The following is a 20,340-nucleotide window of genomic DNA, read 5'->3' on the forward strand; positions in this document are numbered from 1 at the left end:
TAACCCTGCAGGGGCGGGAGGATATCACTGCTTTCCACGCGATGCAGATAGGTGTTATTTTAGGATCTACCGTGCAGTAGTCCTTTCTCCAACGGCCCGACTCCTCAAGGATTCTGAACTTGGCGCATCCTTCGCCGCACAAATGAGTCCAATGACGGTGCTGTATTTACGAGAGCCGTTTGCGAGTATATCTTGCAAGCTGAGCATGGTGGCGTTTACGGGCCACGTCGAAATAATTCTGTCTGAAGCGAAAGATAGGATGGTATGTATTCCTCAGTAGGATAACGAAAGACATATGCGGTAAGCGCTAAATCAACGTTGTATCGACATCCCACACCAAGAAAATGACCTATAGAGAGGTCGTTATGCAGCATGTGTCACAAATCCGCGACCCATCCAACTCGTCTATCCCAACGTGGCAATCCCCTTTGTGCTTAGCTTTGCAAGGCACAGGCGGAGCATCGGGTTGGCTTCTCCCGTCAAACGCTCCAGTCGGTCGATTTCCAACTCCAGCTCCCGCTCCACGTCCCGCAAGCAGCTGAGCGTCTTCTCAAACGCTCCACACTTGCGTAAGCAGCTCACCAGATGCGCCTTGCTCTCCGTGGAAAGCGGAGAAGCGGTAGTCGTGGCCACCGTCGGTCGCTGCCTGAACACGCCAAGGATGTGTCCGCGATATTCCGGGTGGTTGGCGAGGCAGTAGACGATGGGGTACGAGAACTTGCCCTCATCCAGGTCCTCGCAGAGACCCTTTTGGGCCGCGTAGTCTCCGAAGTTCATGTAGTCGTCCCGGATCTGGAAGAAGCGCCCAAAGAGCAGGATCAGCCGCTCGAAGTCGAGGCCTGGTGTCTCCGTAGCTGTGCTCTCGGCCTGCATGACCCGCAGTAGCATCCTGAACATGCCGCCGGTCTTGTGGTCAATCATGTTGACGTACTCGGCCTCGGTAGGGCATGCCAGGTTGAACTTCCAGTACAGGTCCCAGCTTTGCCCGAGGTAGAGGCCTTCAAGCTCTTCAAGCACTGCTGTCAGTGCAGCTGGGCTGAGACTCTGAGCTACTTCCTGTACTGCTCTGACGAACATGAAGTTTGCGCTGTTGATGGACTGGGCTTGCCCGAAGATGACGTGGGCTGATGGGAGCCCCCGCCTGAGTGGAGAGTTGTCTTCCAGGTCGTCCAAAATGAGTGATGCATTGTGCAACAGGTTTACAACTGACGTGATTGTCTTGATCGCTGCTGAAGGCACGTGTAGCCAGGTGTTGAGAGCATCAATCAGGGCGGCGCGGACGCCTTTGGAAGGCATTCCTGAGATGTAGGCTGCCGGCGCATCCATGGCCAGGTTGGACGGTTTGTGATGGGGGTACTGGGAGACCGTTTGAATGTCGTGTTTTTGACACGAAGTATCTGTGTCCATGCTTCTCTTTTTCTGAACAAATGGCTCTTGTTCCGGACTTGCCATTCTATACTGGGAGAGTTTTCTTTTGGCTCCGTTGCCATTGACAACAGTTTTGGCACCGTTTCCGTTGAGGATGGCGTTGCCCCCGTTACCGTTCGAGAGAATCTTGATGTCGTTGCTTTGAAGATCGGTAGCAGTTTTATTAGTCATGGGCACAGTCTTGAACCCATTTCCGTCGTGAATTCTATAAAGACCATGGCCGTTTTGACCATTTGAAAGTGTATCGTTTTTCCACGCGTTTTGTCTCGGACAAGCAGAGCACCAATAGTGGTTTCCTGAGACCGCCAGGCCAGCACAATCAATCCATCTTCTCAACTTCGATGATATGTTGGGTTGAGCTTTGTAGAGATCATCACGGCGTTGACAAAAATCACTCTCTGACTTGATGATCCTGGATTTAACCGCCTCCTTGGCATCCTCGACTGAAAGTCCCATTGTTCGGGCAAACAGCTCCACGGCGCTCACAATCCTCTTGGACTGACCAGACTGGACTTCTCTCAGTTCGCGCTCCCAGCTGAAGTAGTCATTCGCCAATAAAAGACCTTCAGTGGCTGCGTCAATGATGGGCTGCACGAGCTCGTGCTCCGCTTCCGAGAGGGATATTCCCAAGCTGAATTGCAGCATTGGCCAGAAGACTCTAGGGGCTGGTTAGGGTTGAGTTCGGAGATGCGGAGAGACTTTGCTTACAGCATGCCGCCGTTATCACTACGGTATTGTAGATATTCTTCTAACGTCTGTGCCTCCTTGTCGCTGTTCTTCTCGCTGATAGCGAGCCAGACATCACGAAAGGCAGCGAGCATGTTCAACCCAAGCTCATGGTCGAGGTTGATACACTCGAGCATGCACTGTGAAACGAGCTTCTTGGTCTTCATTGCCCTTGAGTCAGGATCCAGACTGCTCTTGTCGTCTGGGTCCAAGGCAGCATGGAGCTCATCGTGCTCGGCTTGGGCTTCCTCAATGCTGAGGCCCTCACCAGTGTCTAACAGTTTGTCAGATTTCATACTACGGACAGGAATCTGGAAGGTAAAAGTTACCGTCATGAATCAAGCCCAAATCCGAAAGATATGCCAAAACTCCCAGACGCTCGGGAATGGCTTCGGGGTAAATTAGGGAAGACCAGTTGCCTACAGGCGAAAAAGAGAAGTAGGTCTTCTTCTCTCGGCCATCCCCCATTTCCCTGGCCCAGTCACTGACAAACCGCCGGCTGGCTGCATCAGCGAGATCGTCCCGTAAGTGAATTCGGATCGGAAGGGTTGTGAAGCAACCCGTCTCTTGAGCTTCCTCTGCCGGTATGTGTCTCGATCGATACAGTAATGGGCCCATGATTGGTAAAAGCAGGATAAAACGCTCCGCGAAAGTTCAATTACCCGTCTCCAGAGATGAAATGAACATATGTGGATAGCAGAGTTATCCATCTTGTTGTTCTTTCTTCGAGTTTAGATACTTGCATTATCCTGTTACCTTACTCGACTTCGTTGATAGTTGTCTGCCGCGTCAACAGCTGCTCCCGAATAGGCTATAATAAGCCCACAATCCGGGCCTGGCATGTGACGGTTTAGGTCTCGGTAGGCTTAGTCGATAACGAGACACCACCACCATCGCAAATGCGGAGTAGTTGAATCCATTGTGGAGGTAGGGGTCTAGGACTTCAATGCTACGTAAACTTGCATGTTAAGTGATAAGGGCCGGCAGGGGTGTGTCCCATATATTCGAAGCGCGAAAACGCGTGCCAATAGAGATCGGCGACTCTGTGTAGTGGACCCTGATTTTGTCATTTTCTGGAGGTGAGCAGAACAATGGGAAAGTTTGAACTTGTCTGGTTCCGTATGTTTAAACACCCATGCTCGTAAGCACCACTGTAAAGCTCATGCAAAAGATTCAAAGCCTGCAAAGGAAGGGGGTGATAGAGAAAAAAAAAAGGATTTCAGAGGCCTGCCTTGCTTCGGTAGCCTCTGATATTGCTCCGCCGTGAATCAGTGTCCCCGAATTTCTATCTTCTATCCCCAGTCTCCCTTTTGGCTTTTGATATGTCGCTAGTTAGCATTTCCAGAGCCGAAGTTTCGGGAGAGCTCGCAAAGACTAACCGTACGTAAAGGGTTGGAAATCGATCTCAAGAACTGACGCCCCATCTCAGCCCCCCCCATCTGGTCTTGCTTTCGCACTGACGACTATCACGGACCTACACCATGGCCTTCACTTCACCATTATCGACCTGGAGTTTGGGACAGCAATTTGGTCTTGCATTGGTTATCGTATGTCATACTCTGCGGAAGCGATGAAAATGGCTGTTGTTCTGACATTTCTTTCTCTTTAAGTCGGCCCTTGCCCTCGTGTCGGTCATTATCTATGGCTGCTTCTTGCATCCTCTCCGCCACATTCCTGGCCCATTTCTGGCCAAATTCTCTCCTGTTGGTCTATTCTCTCAATATGTGAGCGAGTGACGATTAAATTATGAAAACAGCTATGGATTATGAGGGCTCTGCACCGCATGCGGTTCAACTCGGAACTGCAAGCTCTCCATCAACAATACGGTAGGCCCTCAGCATCAACGACCAAAGCTGTTTGACTGACGTGATTCGTCTGTTTCAGGAAACGTCGTGCGAATCGGACCCAACGAAGTCTCATTTGCTTCACTTGAAGCAGAAACAGCAATTTACGCGAAACAAGAGGACGGTCGCTTTTCCAAGGCTGGGACCTTCTTGACGCTTTTCTCGGACCTCGTATTGAACGCTCCGACCCTCATTACCATACCTGACCCTATACTTCACAGGAAATTGCACAAGGTGATCCAGCAAGCCTTCACCCCTCAAGCGCTTGCAAGGCAAGAACCCATCCAGAAGCTGCATATTGACATGGCCATGTCCGAATTGGAAGAACTTGCCAAGAGCGGCGGTACCGTGGACATCGCTGACACATTGGAGACGATGTTCTGGGAGATCATTGGTGATCTTGCTTTCGGTGAACCTCTCATGTCTGGAAAGCGCCGTAAGTTGAAAGCGGTACCGTGGACATGCCGGCAGAAATAATGCTAACAAAGCGTCCCAGCTACTTACGAGTCATTGAAGCAGCTTGGTAAATCAACGATGCCCATGGTCGAAGCCTTGAGCTTTTTCCTCACCCTACCTGGGATTGCTTCAGTATTTGGGATTGCTAGAAGCCTCATCACAGCATTGCCGTTTCCGTCGCAACTCTCCAAGCTTGTGCCATCTTCGAAGTTGCGCGAGTGAGTATTTCTTCAAACCTCTTGATCATTCCAGTGATCTGATACGAATTTCGAACAGCTGCGCCGAAAGGCAAGACGGAAGAGAAGACTTCCTGACCGCTATCATGGGCAGCGAGAAGCAAGACCTGGTGCTCGACGCGGATGCATTCTTCAGTAATGCCATGGGCCTGACGTATGTACAAACCAATTTCCTCAATGCGACTTTTGCTCAGAGAAACCGCAGCCTGGCCGGATACCAGACAACAGCTACGACACTGGCCGCCACTTTCTACCACATCTTGCGCTATCCTGAGGCGTATAACAGAGTTTGCTTCGAGATCCGCTCGACCTTTGTCAGTGACGAAGAAATCACAGGAGCGCGCCTTGGCAGGCTGCCATTCCTGAACGCCTGCATCCGGGAGACCCTGAGGTTGCTTCCACCCGCAAATGGCAAAACGGCACAGCGTACTGCTTCCTCATGCACCATAGACGGGGTGCACATCCCTGCGGGTACCACAGTCTCCGCTGATCTTTACACAATCCAAAGGTCGCCGAAGTACTTCGCAGATCCCGCCGCCTTCCGCCCCGAGAGATGGCTCGATGTTGCGGAAGATAGCGAGTTCAAGAGGGACAACAGGGCCGCTTATCGTCCTTTCCTCATTGGAAGTAGGGCATGTATCGGCAGGGAGATGGCGCAGCAGAGCATCCGACTTATTTTTGGAAACTTGCTTTGGAAATATGACTTTCAGCAGCTGGATCAGGATGGGTTTGTTTGGGAGCGCGACGCTGGCAGTAGCCTCATTTACACGGACTACAAGGTCATGGTACATGTGATGAAAGCCAGCGGCAGATCATAACGTATCCGAGCATTATCACGCTGAATTGATGTCGATTACTACTCCGGCGCCCTCCCGAATCTCGAGAAAACGTGCTTCAATACTATAGAGGAACCTCACGTTGACCTTTCGGCAACCGTAATACTTGCCGGTGTCATGGCTTGAAAGTCTACGCGGTTTCGCAGCTGCACTAGAGCCCTGTGATATCACAGCGTCGTTGGACACATTGTATCGACGAAAAGACAGCAGCCCACCCCATGGAGGCAAAAATGCCTCACGTTGACTGGGGTTCAGCCCTGAGGGTGTGCGATATATTCAGAAGATGGCGTTTCTCGTATTGAGTAAGCTATTCTAGCTCCCGGCGTGCCGGCGAAAGAGGCTGCCCACGTCCCGTGCGGCTGCGGCCGCTACGCTGGCGCTCGGGGAGATCTTTGCAGTAGCGCGAAATTCCATTGGCTTCGGATATACTAGCCACATGCAAAAAGCGCTTAGTATGAATGGGTTCAAGAGCTGCCACCGCCATGCTGCACATTTCAGGCAGCGATTTATCATTTCATGGTGACGAAGCTGTGAATAGCCTAATAGCGTAAGATCAGTCAGCGTCACATTGAACCGATGAGACCCTACCTACTCTACATTAGCAAGGTGTTCTCTTTGGGGATTCCGGCTACCTAAGCTTCCGATGCACTCCAGTGGATGTGAATGCTTGGCTCTGAAGTCGGGTACGTCAGTTGCTGTGCCGTTTCTCCACATAGAGACTGAGACTCATGCAGTCATCCCTAAGTCGGCTATGGCTGTGGGTCCGTGGCCCGTTCCCAAAACGAGAGGTACGAGAGTGAGTTTTGGGCCTTCGTATTTTGGGGAACTCTGTCCATGTCTCGATGCAGTCAGCAGTTTTGACGAAGATAAGGGCGATGCGCGTAGGCTCCAGGACGTTTGGGGGTGGGGTAAGGCCTAGGTATAGAGGTGAGGTAGTGTAGTGTAACGGTTGGGGTTTTGAATAGGGAAACTAGTCTGTATTAGGTTTATGCTTATAGGATGTATAGGGTGTTATATTAAGTATATTAAGTTATATTTTTCCATAATTAAGTGATATATATTAAGCTTATTACTATAATAAAGTTTTATAAATAGCTAGTAATTTAACTATATACTTAAAGTAATTATAGTAGGTTCTTTTAATAACTACTAATAATTGAAAGTAATTATAACTGTATAATGTGTAACCAAAACTTTCTCCCTTGGAGTACTTGGCGCTGTTGATCATCGGCTCACACCCGAGCAGTGAGTGGGACCGAGTATGCTAATCGACTTATCTTGCCGACAGTTAGCAACCCGATAGCTCTCCCGGAAGTGACAAAGGCGTACCGACGGCTGGAAAGATAGCCGGCCGTATAGGGTACGGTTCTCCCTGTCGGCAAACGCGACATACCGACAAAAAATACCGAATTATCGAGGGACTGTTTTGGAAACATGAAGGAGATACCCCAAGAAATGTTCAGTTCAATTGCTGGGCTCTTTGTTCTCCGCCTACTGACCATGTTCATTTGGAGTGAGTTACGCAAATGGTTCCAAGGCCATCTCGATGGGATGGACATTGGCGAAACATCATTTCCTCTCTTTCTGTCGGTCAAGTCAATGGCAAAGGAAAAGGACCACATTGAAGGCTTTGAATCAGAACTGGCATGGGTAATAAAAACGCAAGTCAACAAATGCTGTCCAAGGATCAGCGCGAACATTTCTCAGCGGCGAAAAGAACCTGGAAGTTCCCGTAGCTATTCGTCCGACCTCGGAGGCAATCATGTATCCCTATTACAGCAAATGGATTAGAAGTCACCGAGATCTTCCATTGCGACTGAACCAGTGGAACTCTGTCGTGCGTTGGGAAACTAAACAAACGACTCCCTTCCTGCACACCCACGAATTTCTCTGGCAAGAAGGTCATACAGCTCATCTAACCGAAGATCAAGCAGGAATCGAGGTTCTCGAGATCTTGGAACTGTATACATAGCCTTACGAAGACCTTCTGGCGGTACCCATTGTGCGTGGTCGAAAGACGGAAAATGAACGATTTGCTGAGGGTTACTATACATTGACCTTGGAAGGATACATCCCATTCAACGGACGAGGCATCCAGGGAGCTACCTCGCACTGCCTGGGTCAAAATTTTAGCAAGATGTTTGACATCTCTGTCGAGGATCCAGCCGGCCCGGGACGCATCTATGCCTGGCCGAACTCGTGGGCCTTTTCTAATCGACTCATTGGCGTTATGGTTATGATCCACGGCGACAACAAGGGCCTGGTTCTACCGCCAGGGGTCGCTCAGATACAAATCATGATGGTTCCCGTCAGCATCAACAGGAAAACTTCAGCAGAAGACAAGGACCGTCTGCTGGACCAGCTGTACGAGATGCGCAAGACGTTGAAGAAGTTGGGGCTTCGCGTTGAGGTCGACACGCGTGAGGGATACACCCCAGCGTGGAAGTTCAGTGACTGGGAGATGAAGGGCGTTCCCCTAAGAATAGAATATGGACCAAAAGACGCAAAGACCCATGTTGTCAGCTATGCAGTCAAGCACAACAACAGAAAGGGGACAATGCCGGTTGCCGAGATTGCGCCCCAGGCGTCCAGACTGCTCGATCAGATTCAGAAGGATATGTAGGCCAAGGCGAACTTGGCATACAGCCAGCACCGCAAAGTCATTGACAATTGGGACGAGGTCAGTCCTGCCGTGGACAGCAAGAGTGTGGTCCTGAATCCATTTTGTCTTGATGGTAAATGTGAAGACCGGATCAAGCAGTTGACGACCAAGGAGGATGACTTGGGCGACCAGGAACTGCCTCAATGGGAATTAACAGCCTGTGTATTCCATTTGAGCACTCTGGGGAGATTGAGGAGGGGCGCAGGTGTTTGAACCCAGAATGTGACAGGTTGGCGCAGAAGTGGACGCTTTTTGGAAGAAGCTACTAAATGAGTCATGAGATAGCAAGGTCGAGATCAGACTCAATAAATACAAGACTAAAATGGAAGAAAACCCATGAATTCTCAGTCAATTTGAGCCAATATACTCTCCAGCCTAAAAGCCTCATATCGCTGGTCTCACAATCACTAACAGGCACCGTGCTCGTGAAAGTGCATGGGTAGACAAATTACCGATGACCATAACTAACTATAGTAATCTAAAGTCGGGGTGCGGATCGTTCCATCCCCGAACCTCTCGTGTCTCCTTCATGCCTCGCTTTCTGTCTCCCTTTCATAGTAGCCTTACACCAGAACACAGATCGAGACCCTTGTCCGCTATCGCGAATCAAGACTTGGGGTTATCGTTTCACTGGGCGAGCTATGGTGGGAGCAAGTGACGAACGCGTGTTTGCAGTTCAAGATGAGTCCATGAACCACTTTGGTGTCTGCACCGTGGTAGTTTGGTCCGGACTAGCAGGCGAATCCTCTGGATTCTGAAAGGCATTTGAGCCATGAGGTTACTGATATCTACTCCAGCTTCAACGACCCAGAGTTACCCCGGACAAAGCGGATGACGTTGACTGGGCAGAGATCGGCAATATTTCAACTTCGGAGGTGACAGGTAATAGACTGTTGGGACCTTTTGTTGGTGTAGATCTGGTAGTGCTTTCTGCGATGTGACATAATGAATGCTTATCTGATGTTCCACAGACATACTGGCTAGCTTGATTGGAATAGATAAATGTGGTCTAATTTAGATTTTCAGCGTCTCGGGCATCCCATCTCCATTCGACAGCATTTTGCGAACAACCTCAACAGTGAAGATGAATTAGCGTTGAATAGCCTGAATTATGAATCCAGAAGAATAAGAAACAGACTCACGTCGCAAACGTTCCCGCTGAAACTGGCATAGCTCGCAGTAGCGCAGGACCAATACCGTCGAACAACCCAGAGACACCACCGATTCGCCAAGTCTGTCGAATAGCCTCTGGCATGGTCTTGTACTTTTGGTCGTTACCAAACCCATCGTGAAGCATCTTGCTTTTGATGACATCAAGAGGATGGCTCAGGAGACAAAGAAGCTCTCCAGCAAGACCGTCGCACACGACAAACCTCCAGTTCTCAATCTCGCTTCGCTTCTTACCCTTCATCCTTACGCCATGCTGGACGAGGCCCTCGTACGCGGCGAACCAGACTCCGTAGCCGTGGAATTCGCGAATAATGGTGACGGCCTGGCCGCGATAGATGCCTGAGATGCCCTGGTGTTGCCAGATCTTTCTCGCGCAGTCGGATACCCCAGAATAAAGCTTATTCTCACCGTGGGGCTGTGTCTGAAGTCGGATTCTGATGTGCTCAATTGGGCCAGATATGACGCTGTGAGTGACACCGGCTAAGCCACCAGCTAGGTAGACCTGGCCAAGAGATAAGAAGCCTTTATGGTTAGAATGTTGCTGCTTGTTGAAGTTGTTAAACTGTTGACTGAATAAGTGAAATTCACCAAATTGAATGCTGACCTATGAAATCATTAACAACTAATCCTCGAGAGTTATGAGGGACGCTTTGTCTAACGCAGGTACCGACTCCGAGGAGTGGTGGTACAGTGCCCTGGATGACTGTTCAGTCAGGAAATGTGCAACAAGAACATGGTAAAAAGTGCGTTTCCTACCCTTGTAGAAAGGTCGTGATCTTTCTACACTCCAGATCTTTCAAGTGACATCTAATGCGTAGCCACCGTGGGCTTGAAGTCGCACCTTGACGATGTCTACAACTGTGGGTGAGAGATGATTACGATGACTAGTTGAATATGGAGTATCGTGCCGAATGGTTGCCCTAATCATCCATCATGAGTGAGTGTCTTGTTCGTCCCTATATATACGTTCTTTGGAGTATTTACCAATTAGAACCTGTGCAGCGCCCCCCCCCATCGCCCCCGCGACGATATCTATGACTGTGTCTGCCATGGTAGTCGTGCTTGTGTGTTGCTTGCAGGGTTTTCTTGGTGTTCAGGCTGAAGCCTTGTGGGCGGCATCTGATAATACAGCGGAACCACAGCCACGAAGTCGGCAACATGCCGAGACCATTCCAGAGCCGCGTGGAATTCCGTGATCGTGTTAGGTTGTCAGAGTGCGGGGGCAAGATAGGTAGCATCGGGATTTGACAGCGACAAAGCATCGGGTATCTGCCGCCAAGTCCATCGGCTGTTTACCGGGACAGGCCCTCCGGTCCAGCCATTTTCATATCTCGGGCACATTAACCGAGAGGACGTTCGATGCTAACTTGGTGGTCGATGATTCCCTCCAAGAGATTGTCAGCCTGGGTAGTTTGGATCTGCGTGCGGTGTTGTGGCATCACGGTAGTTGCCGCCGGTACTGATTGAACCCAAAGAGTTCGGGTTTTCTTTTATTTGGGGTCATTCTTAACTCACATTCTTTTAAGTAGTTAATTGTTCTCCAATTCACCCCTCGCCCTTCTTTCTTTGTCGAGACACATACTTATCCAATTCACAAAAATGGCCTCACACATGATGCTGAACGTCCGTCAGGCTATTCGCCGTCAGGCAGCTCCTCGACAGGTTACTATCCGCTGCCTGGGAACTTTCAGGGTCCCTCCAATTCGAAATGAACCCAATGTACGCACCCCTACGCAGCGTTGCGCATGATCAATCACACTGACATGCTTATAGCCCACATACGCAAAAGGTTCCCTGGAGCGCCAAAAGCTGCAGGAAGCTCTCGATAGCCTCAAGCAACGTCTTCCACAAAGACGTCATGCTGGAACCACGACAACCCCCAACTCGTACGCCTCCGCCACAATCCCTCTTGCCAACGGGGATGCTGCTGAGATCACTGCTTATCGCAACGGTATCCAGCAATCGGATTCTCCTTACGCCCTCCCTAGCTATACTGTCTTTCTTCACCAAACCCCACTCGCCTCTTTTCAGCGTCGACAAGAACTCCATACTCAATGCCCTCTTCAAGTCCACCATATATCGACACTTCTGCGCTGGTGAAGACGTGGTGGAAGTTAAAAACACTATCAACAACATCAAAGACATGGGATTTAAGGGTGTAATCTTGACACATGCTCGGGAAGTCGTCATTGAAGAATCCGGAGAGCAGGAAGTTGGTTTTGGAGTCAAAGAACTCAAAGAAAAAGGTTTTCCGGCGCAAGAGCCAATTTTAGACGAAGGAATTGAAGCTTGGCGACAGGGCGTCCTGGAGATCGCTTCCATGCTTGAGAAAGGTGATTTCTTAGCACTCAAGTCAGTTCACCAGTGACATCCTTTTTCACATTGACACTGACAACATCTAGGTTTACTGGAGCAGGAGCTGGAGTGATGCAAGCTCTCAAGGACCAGACCCCTCTTCCCAAAACAGATGCAGGATTCTCTCAATGCCCTCTATGAAAAGGCTATGGAGCGAAAGGCAAGCATACTCATCGACGCTGAACAACAATTCGTGCAGCCTGCGATTGATGGCATTGCACTCGTCCTCATGCGTAAATACAACCGGGAACAAGCAATCGCTTACAACACATACCAAGCCTACCTGAAGTCGACACCATCCACCCTTCTTGACCATGTTCACTGTTCCAAGGATGAGGGCTTCACCATTGGTGTCAAGCTAGTACGAGGTGCTTACATGAACTCGGAGCCACGGGGGTTCATCCACGACACAAAGCAGCAAACCGATGACTCGTACAACAGCATCGCTGAAGGTCTGCTGCAGCGTCGATACGAGGATCTCACGCCTAGCGGCTTTCCTAAGGTGGACTTGTTCCTCGCCACGCACAACAAGCAGAGTGCGCTGCACACACACCAGGTGCAGCAGCAGCGCGCCGATGCGGGATTGCCATTGACCAAGGTCCAGTATGGACAGCTTCTCGGCATGGCTGATGAGGTCAGCTGCGCGCTGCTCCAGCGCGCAGCGGACCCCAGGACGAACGGCCCTGCGTCCCCAGAGGTTTACAAGTGCTTGAGTTGGGGAACTCTGGGAGACTGTATCTCATACTTGCTCCGTCGCGCGGTGGAGAACAGGGATGCGGTTTCGCGAACAAAGGTCGAGTATTATGCTTTGAGAAAAGAGGTCTGGAGACGATTCAAGAAGGTATTTACGTTTGGAGTAGCCGGTAGATACTAGGTACTCGAGTAATGGAAACAGTTGATCCCATATCTTTGGCTGGCTCTTGACTATGGTAACATCGTCGTGCTGGCAAGTAACGACGTTGACCTCGTCACAGCCATCGTCAACTCTGTGGACCTGCAGATCAAGAGCCTGTCTATCTCTGTTCAGGAATCCCGGCACATCTTCTGGAAGATCAACCTCACAATTTTGTGAATCGTGGCAGGATCAACCATCCTGGCGGCTGTCAACAAGAACATCATCAGCAACACGACCATTACTGAAGCTTGGTCTCAAGTTCAGAAATTACTTATATAGCTAATGCAACCCAGTATTCGCGTCGCAAAAGTCGAGATTATAAGTTATTAGAGACAGCTTGCTTCATTCCAATATCATTTCATAAACCATTGGTACACCTATTCCACCCATGCATACGGCATCAAACGCCATGTAATGAGCCTGTACGGTTTCCACCTTCCCGCCAAAAGGTACTGATACTATGTCCTCTCTACAACTTTCAATAGTTCCTGAGACCAGTTGACCTAGTACGACAGCCAACTTGGCTGGAGACTCATCGAACGCATGTGGCTCGCCCAGAATGTTTAGGGTTCCCACTATGGCACCAGTCGCATTGTTCCGAACAGGCGTGTTCAATACGCTTTCACAGCCAATGGTAGACAGAAACTCCCACTCAGAAAAGGATTTCTTGATATCCTCAATTGATTGCCCATAGAACTGCTTGCCGTCTTGAAGAACCTGTTTCGACCACGCACTTTGAGTCACCCTTTTACGCGCACCAGGGAGCTGGACGTCGTTGCGCGTGGTATAAAGACGACACGTCGTACCGGTAGCCTCGTCATAGACAAAGATGGTGAAGAGCTGGTTGGGGAATATGGCACCGACGGCCGCATCGAGAGCGTGCCAGATGTCTGCTCCTGGACTGTTGGAATTGGTCTTTTCGGCGACGTGAATAATGAGATTCGGATGGGACTCAGGAGTTGTGGTGGCCATCTTGGGATGAGTCGAATGGTGAAATCAAAGATGCAATGGAGGTGTGTGCAAGGTTTGAACAGGCTTATTGATAGCTCTGAGGGAACAAAGTGCTAATCGAAACAATAGATTTTGATATACTAAACCTAGAGGCTACCGGGTTTCGTTTGCGTCAACGAATCTGAACCATAGGCTAGCCGCCAAAATACGTGATTTGGTTCTGACTTGATAGACTAGGCCAACGCAGGCACGGGTGAATTCCGAGGTCTTGGAAACTAATCACCGGCTGCTGTCGGGTAAGCATGTATAAAGGTTCCCGAATCGTAATCCAGAGTATTGCCGATCGCATGACCCCCTACTCTTGCTAATTATGGTGCTTATTGGCGACTTTGTCATGTCAAGTTGCCGCCTGAATGAATATGCAGGTTACACACATGCCGACAAGATTCAGCCAATCAGAGGATCACCACACACAATCCTACCCGCCTTACGTCAACACCTGAATGCAGACAACACACCTAGTGCGCAACTCACAGCGCATGATTGACAAATGATAATGTTTCTAAGAATGCTCTATTATGTCAAATTGTTGAATAAACATGGCGGCTGCAAATTGATCATGCTCAGCCAATCAGAAAATTGGTAAGCATAACTCTATCGCGCCCTATGCGCTTGGCGTCAGCTCTTGGATGCCTGCTTTCCCCAACTTTTATATACAAGACCCCTCACTTCAAGCATCCATCACAAGACCCAATCCCAGGCATAATTATCCTGGTTGGCTTATATCTATTGTTAACCTTCACGGGCTACCTAAAGCACATCGCTCAACCTACAACCCTCCTGTTGACTGCCCCAGACGCAAGATGGCAGTCTATCACAGCGCCGAGGGTAGAAAGTTCTTCGTCCCGCTCGAGAACAATCCCCAGGTCTTCACCAACCTGGCCCACGACCTAGGAATGGACCCTAAGTTGTCGTTCCATGATGTCTACTCTCTCGACGAACCAGAGCTCCTGGCCATGGTCCCGCGCCCAGCACACGCTCTCATCTTCATCACGCCCTCTAACACCTACCACGCCGTCGAGGCTGAAGACGTGGCCGCTGGCAAAAGAACAGCAGCGCCTCCGGACCGGAAAACCTACTCGATGGAGGGCTTCGATGACCTCTACCCGACGAATGGGACTCCCCAACCTGTCCTTTGGTTCCCCCAGACAATCGGCAACGCCTGTGGAATGGTAGCCCTCGTCCACGCCCTGCTCAACGGCTCTTTGCGCGAGCGTCTTGTACCGTCATCGCCACTAGCAGGACTTCTCGACGAGGCTCTCAAGTTGCCCTTGCCCACTCAGCACGCGGACCTGCTATATAACTCAGTCGTCATAGAAGAGGCTCACAGCAAGGCGGCAGCTAGAGGCGATACGGCAGCACCCGATGCTCAAGATCCTATCGGGTATCACTTCATGGCTTTTGTGAAGGGGGCAGATGGGAATCTCTGGGGACTGGATGGAAGTTTTGGTGGGATGATGTGTTATGGGCCCGTGGGTGAGGGGGAGGATATGCTGAGTAGTAAGGTCTTGGATATCGGGGTGCGACGGTTCATTAAGGCAGGGGAGGGCAGTGCCGAGTTTAGTATCATTGCGCTTTCCGAGGGAGAGTCTTAGGCTTGCCTTTGATGCATCCTGAACTGGGTTTGTGAGAGTGTTATTTTGAGCTGATAGACCCGTCAGCTGATGCTTATATCACGCGCCTCACGTGCCCTTGATGAATCGACAAAGTATATTTTACTAGTAAACTGTCAATGCTCTTGTTTTCTTGGGCTATGAAATGATAAACGACAGAGACTCTCTTCAAACAAGCGCATGCCTTTCTAACCTTTATTGCGATTATGTATCGTCCTTGATGAACTCTTCTTATCCTTCACTCATGCAATCTCTGCCTCGATCAACATCTCGTACTGCTGAGGATCAGGCCAAAACTTGACAATCCTGAACCCAGCCCCGGTTAGCAACTCCTCCCACTGACTCTTGGTTCGCTCAGAAGCTGAAAGAAGAGACATCATCTGAACGTCCATGGTAGTCTGACTAATGCTAGCTCCAGTTGGCGGCAACACGATATCGTAGACAAAGAGCTTGGAATAACCCTTTGTCATGGCATCTCTGGTGTTCTGTAGGAGTTGGGTCGCTTGGACATCGGGCCAGTCGTGAAGAACAGCGTGCATAAAGTAGGCACGGGCTCCTAGCTTCAGTTAGGACTTGGTTCTCATCTACTTAGGATGGTAAGACTTACCCCTCACAGGCTGGGGCTTGAAGAAATCATGTACCATAGCCGTGATCTTCTCATTAACATCCGCCCGCTCAATAATCTCCGGTAGATCTTGCAACACCAAAGTCCCGTTTGGCAAATCCGGCCAGGCCTTTAGAACATGCGAGATATCAATACCAGTATTGCCTCCAACATCCACAACCAGCGGTTTGCTAAGATCAGCACCCTCAATCAACTTGCTAGGATCATAAATCTTAGTCCAGGGTGTCTTCCAAGACGTCCAGGCCTCCATGTGACCTGTGAAGGCTTCATAGTACTCTGGACTCTTCTGAAGACGACCGAAGAAATTGAGGCCATCGGGGTCGCTGCCGGCGTAGTTATTGTCTTCTGCAGCTGTGGGGACTTTATACCCTATCTTAGCGAGATATTTAGGGAGATTCTGTCCAGCTGAGATGTACTGATAAGTTCTAGGTTTCGTTAGTTTGACGTGTTGGTTTTGTGGCTGGGAGACTTACGCTGCTTGGAGTGACGCTTGGACCTTGGTACTTTCATCACCAATGGCGTATGAGAATGGCGTGGGCTTGAAGGTATCCACGTCTGTCTCCTCAACCACATAAAACGCAGCCAGGAGACGGAACAGTCGTCCTAAACAAAGGTAAGCTTGGACTAACATGGCAGGGATATGACAGCTCACTCAACAAGTTGGGTTCAACATCCCTCCCAGTCAACTTAACCAAGTCATCGATCGTCTTCTTCCCCCCGCCTTCTTGAGTCCAAGCCTTCCAGATACCTAGATCGATCGCGGTCTGCAGCGCCGCAAAAACTGCAGGATGTTCGAAACAAAAGCCCCATGCTCGTTCATATGGAGTTTCGACTCTGGCTAGTAGACGACGAGCGGCTGCACGGACACGCAGGCGCTCGACTTCATCGCCGCCGAATTGACTGGGATTTACCGCATCGAGTGTGCGGATGATGTCGTTTGTTGACGAACCAACCGAGCCCATTGTGAAAAGTCAAGTATAAGAATGTGAGTATGTTTGGGAGTGGAGTCAAAAAAGAAATGTTAATTTGGAATTGTGATAGAAACTGGCTTGTATAAATAAGTTCCTGGTTCACGATGAGCTGTCTTCTCTTGGACTAGTGATTCAGTTGATGTGGGAGAACCCTGCTGCCCCTTGCTGGGATGAGAAGTTGGTGTGGAGGGGCGTCTCTTTGAGCGTTATCTCATCACGAACTGGGCCAATACTGGCTTTGCCTTCAGCTACCGTGCAGAGAATAGCAGAGCATTTGACGTATACAGCGGGCACGTGTTATTCTTAGCTTGATCAGTACTGGGGTCTACGCCTCCGTCCCCAATGAATAAAGAGGGTTTCTACGTGACATCTCCTTCGGATATAGGCCGCGAAATAATTCAATAAAATAGAAGTTGAATCTTGATAGGTGTACTTTTGCCACAGTATTCATGGCATAGTCGTACTATTCTCTACGTGATAATGTACTGCGTATCGCTAAGATGGCTCATATCAGGCATCAGCAATTTCCGTAGTACCAATTCACCAAAAAAAGTATGAATTGCTTCTCATAATGATATGTCAACTGATGGATTGTTGCCACATCCTCTTTTGGCCCTCCATGCAACATCGTCGCTTGGCTAGTTCATGCTAGGATGTGAATCCCACGGGGAACGCGGGATGCTTCGGGTAAATTCTTCCCCTTATGTATCCACTATCTAATAGCCCGAAGTCTTGAGCCTCAGCTCACCCTCGAGGGTGCTAGAGATGCGCTGTTGCTGCAAGATTGTCGAGGAATATGTGATGGCTCTGAGTCAAAGTATGCGCAAAATCCAGTCGACTCATGGTTACCTGCAGCAAGCACGCCTATATCTGTTCACCAATGCTCTTCAAGGGCTGACCTAACGGCGGTTGACCCGCAACGGCCCGACGAAATGGCGCGGTTCATAAATGCAACGTTGAGCCGCGATCATCATATCCCGACGCCGTTCTGTAGCGGGCCTACCGTAACCTCGCCTGAATCCTTCGTCAGGTTACCTCAAAAAGAAAACCCCATACTCCGTAGTCTTTAATTGTAACCTGGTATTGGAGCCGCTTGTACTTTGTAAGCCATGGTCTCTGCGGGCGATTTTTCTTCAGTTTCCAGATATCGATGGGCGATGTTACTCTGGCGGTTTCGCTCCTGCTAGCGGAGTTTACTCAATTACTGTCAGATATCATATGCAGTTGGTTGCCAATGGGGCCAATGATGATCGCAGAGGAACATCTCGTCCTTTATCCAAGAAAAAGCAAAAAGAGCAAACGTTGGAGGAAACGTGGGGACGGGTTGTTGTCTCGGCAAGTCTCATGGGATGGTGGCATCGAAGGAGAATTGGTTAGCTGCAGAATTGATTGCAAAGCTCTTTTATTTGAGGTGGCAAATATACATAAGTTCCTGCAGCAGCCCAAATCCTTGGGTTCTGCCAAGACCCAGCATGGTGTAACCCAACTCGAAGTCTGTCATATATGATATCATATGAGAAAAGAGATAACAAGCCCGCATCAGCCAACAGTCACACCATGCTTGTCCTGGTTCTTAAGTTCCAACACAACTCAGTACCGTTATGCAACCACTTATTATTGGTTCGTATTCAAGTTTGCCTCTCGCCTGCCAGAGAAACCATGTCGCTAACAAGGGTTTTCGCGTAGATCTCGTCAGAACAAAGGATAGTGAAAATCCTCCTTAACAATGCATTGAAACGCGCTAGGGAGTAATCATTTGCTCCTTTCTTTTTCCTGGGGACGCATAATACTCAGCTGTCGGAACCGTATGATCAGGAGCAATGGCGAGTCGATAACGTCTTGAGGTCCGGCAGATAACGCGAACTACTCCAGTCTGTGCTATTTCTCTTTTCTCTACGAATACAGCTTGCTTGGGATCTTTGGTAGCTGCAATTATGACGAGTTACTATGGAGGCCTGGGGCCGATGCTCAATGCGGTGCTTTGGGTTCAAGTGGTTATTTTTGCCCTCTTTGTTGGACTGAGATTATACACGAGATCTCAGATTCTGCACTCTGTCGGCGCAGATGACTTTCTAGTTATCATCGCACTGGTATGCCCTTTACTTCCTCGCCAATAATTCATCCTCAAACTCCGCAGGTCTTGCAAATCATCTACTCCGCCTTCGTAACGGCCGGTACAAAATACGGTCTCGGTCGCAAATTCGCAGACATTGGCAACCCCGATGCATACTTCCGAGCCGTCGAGCTGGAGATATACAGCCAAGTAGCCGGGCTCATGGTAATCGGCGTGGGAAAATGCGCCGTCGGCATCTTTCTTCTACGGATCGTGCGAAATAAGTTCCAGAAGGCCTTCATCTGGGCATTTCTCGCGGGTACAGTATTCATCACGCTGTTTTCTAGTATTGTTGTCGTCGTGCAGTGTGATCCTGTGCAGAGGACTTGGGATCGACGGGTGCCGGGGACTTGTTGGATTGACTTTTCCAAGGTCGGCTTGACTGTTGGATGTGAGTTTCTTGAGATCAGAAGTGGCGGCAAGTACTGATTTGTGTAGCTTGGTTTGTTGTTGCGGACTTTTGCTTCGCGATTCTTCCGTGGTTTGTCATCTGGGAGCTTAACATGAAACGCAAAGAGAAGATCACTGTCGCGTGCGGCCTCAGTCTTGGTATCTTGTAAGTCACCAGTCTTAACGGTACTGAATCATCTTGCCTGACGATATAGTGCTGGTATCTGCGGTATCGTTCGTACGGTCGCTCTCAACGGATTGAACGCAAGTGAATACATCTGTATGTTCCTTTTCCCCACCAACCATTCATATACTCACATTTGCAGACGACACAGTAGACATGCTCATCTGGTCCGCGACCGAAAGCACCGTAACAATAATGTGTTCATCGATCCCCGTCCTCCGCCCTCTCTACGTGCGCTTCCGCTACGGCAGCCAAGGCGACAGCTCTGGCGCAGCAAGTTCCTACAAACTCCCCATGTACGGCAATCACAGCGGTCGAAAATACGGCAACGGCTCGATCCCTGGCACAGAAACCATTGGTGGTAGCGGACCATCAAACAGAACAGTCATTGCATATAACGCAAATGCCAGCGATGAGAGTATACTTCGTGATACAAAGACTCAGAATGATATCAGTGGGATCCGAAGAACGGATGAGGTGTCGATAAGTTATGGGAAACAAGATGCTGGAGAGAGAGTTAGGGAGTGGAAGTAATAATCGCTTAGAAAAGTCCAAAGGAGTCGGAACGTGAAAAGTTTGACATGGCATAGTTCCAGTCAACGCACGGTATGGATCTCCCTAATCCGGAGTCTATCAATTTGTAAGCTCATAATAATATAGAGTAGTTGTGTAGACATACACGATTTGCTGGACTAGCTGCCTGCTTAGTATGCTGGTGACCCTGGGTGTCAGGTAAATGTTGGCAAGTTAAACCCATCATGGGTTTTGAAGGTGTTACTCTCGGTCCCTCTTAGGTCTCTCAATCCTGTCTGTACCCATAAATTG

General features: G+C 49.6%; 9 protein-coding genes across 9 annotated transcripts; 5 read left to right on the plus strand and 4 right to left on the minus strand.

Moving 5' to 3' along the window:
* Window positions 1-405: 405 nt before the first annotated feature.
* FPRO_05646 (uncharacterized protein) lies at window positions 406-2,772 on the minus strand (the record flags this gene model as incomplete). Its single annotated transcript, XM_031229527.1, has 3 exons — window positions 406-2,086; window positions 2,137-2,428; window positions 2,484-2,772. The coding sequence occupies 3 exons, from the start codon at window positions 2,770-2,772 to the stop codon at window positions 406-408; spliced, it is 2,262 nt and encodes a 753-aa protein (XP_031079755.1).
* An 863-nt stretch (window positions 2,773-3,635) lies between these two features.
* FPRO_05645 (uncharacterized protein) lies at window positions 3,636-5,508 on the plus strand (the record flags this gene model as incomplete). The annotated part of the gene is made up of 7 exons (XM_031229529.1): window positions 3,636-3,701; window positions 3,765-3,857; window positions 3,911-3,980; window positions 4,039-4,434; window positions 4,495-4,672; window positions 4,731-4,844; window positions 4,896-5,508. 7 exons carry the CDS (start codon window positions 3,636-3,638, stop codon window positions 5,506-5,508), a joined length of 1,530 nt encoding a protein of 509 aa, XP_031079756.1.
* A 1,452-nt stretch (window positions 5,509-6,960) lies between these two features.
* On the plus strand, window positions 6,961-8,149 carry FPRO_05644 (uncharacterized protein; the record flags this gene model as incomplete). Its single annotated transcript, XM_031229530.1, has 2 exons — window positions 6,961-7,176; window positions 7,499-8,149. The coding sequence occupies 2 exons, from the start codon at window positions 6,961-6,963 to the stop codon at window positions 8,147-8,149; spliced, it is 867 nt and encodes a 288-aa protein (XP_031079757.1).
* A 1,177-nt stretch (window positions 8,150-9,326) lies between these two features.
* Window positions 9,327-10,409, minus strand: FPRO_05643 (uncharacterized protein; the record flags this gene model as incomplete). Its single annotated transcript, XM_031229531.1, has 3 exons — window positions 9,327-9,962; window positions 10,018-10,061; window positions 10,343-10,409. The coding sequence occupies 3 exons, from the start codon at window positions 10,407-10,409 to the stop codon at window positions 9,327-9,329; spliced, it is 747 nt and encodes a 248-aa protein (XP_031079758.1).
* Window positions 10,410-10,957: 548 nt separating this feature from the next.
* Window positions 10,958-12,785, plus strand: FPRO_05642 (uncharacterized protein; the record flags this gene model as incomplete). The annotated part of the gene is made up of 6 exons (XM_031229532.1): window positions 10,958-11,077; window positions 11,132-11,309; window positions 11,347-11,710; window positions 11,761-11,782; window positions 11,832-12,554; window positions 12,609-12,785. The coding sequence occupies 6 exons, from the start codon at window positions 10,958-10,960 to the stop codon at window positions 12,783-12,785; spliced, it is 1,584 nt and encodes a 527-aa protein (XP_031079759.1).
* A 165-nt stretch (window positions 12,786-12,950) lies between these two features.
* On the minus strand, window positions 12,951-13,580 carry FPRO_05641 (uncharacterized protein; the record flags this gene model as incomplete). The annotated part of the gene is made up of 1 exon (XM_031229533.1): window positions 12,951-13,580. One exon carries the CDS (start codon window positions 13,578-13,580, stop codon window positions 12,951-12,953), a length of 630 nt encoding a protein of 209 aa, XP_031079760.1.
* An 842-nt stretch (window positions 13,581-14,422) lies between these two features.
* FPRO_05640 (uncharacterized protein) lies at window positions 14,423-15,214 on the plus strand (the record flags this gene model as incomplete). The annotated part of the gene is made up of 1 exon (XM_031229534.1): window positions 14,423-15,214. The coding sequence occupies one exon, from the start codon at window positions 14,423-14,425 to the stop codon at window positions 15,212-15,214; it is 792 nt and encodes a 263-aa protein (XP_031079761.1).
* A 260-nt stretch (window positions 15,215-15,474) lies between these two features.
* FPRO_05639 (uncharacterized protein) lies at window positions 15,475-16,819 on the minus strand (the record flags this gene model as incomplete). The annotated part of the gene is made up of 4 exons (XM_031229535.1): window positions 15,475-15,788; window positions 15,840-16,282; window positions 16,331-16,460; window positions 16,510-16,819. 4 exons carry the CDS (start codon window positions 16,817-16,819, stop codon window positions 15,475-15,477), a joined length of 1,197 nt encoding a protein of 398 aa, XP_031079762.1.
* A 1,943-nt stretch (window positions 16,820-18,762) lies between these two features.
* FPRO_05638 (uncharacterized protein) lies at window positions 18,763-20,049 on the plus strand (the record flags this gene model as incomplete). Its single annotated transcript, XM_031229536.1, has 5 exons — window positions 18,763-18,918; window positions 18,966-19,332; window positions 19,380-19,497; window positions 19,547-19,611; window positions 19,658-20,049. 5 exons carry the CDS (start codon window positions 18,763-18,765, stop codon window positions 20,047-20,049), a joined length of 1,098 nt encoding a protein of 365 aa, XP_031079763.1.
* Between the last annotated feature and the right edge of the window lie 291 nt (window positions 20,050-20,340).

This window comes from Fusarium proliferatum, assembly GCF_900067095.1.
Source record: "Fusarium proliferatum ET1 genome assembly, contig: FPRO_scaffold003, whole genome shotgun sequence".
In the NCBI taxonomy this organism is placed as follows: domain Eukaryota; kingdom Fungi; phylum Ascomycota; class Sordariomycetes; order Hypocreales; family Nectriaceae; genus Fusarium; species Fusarium proliferatum.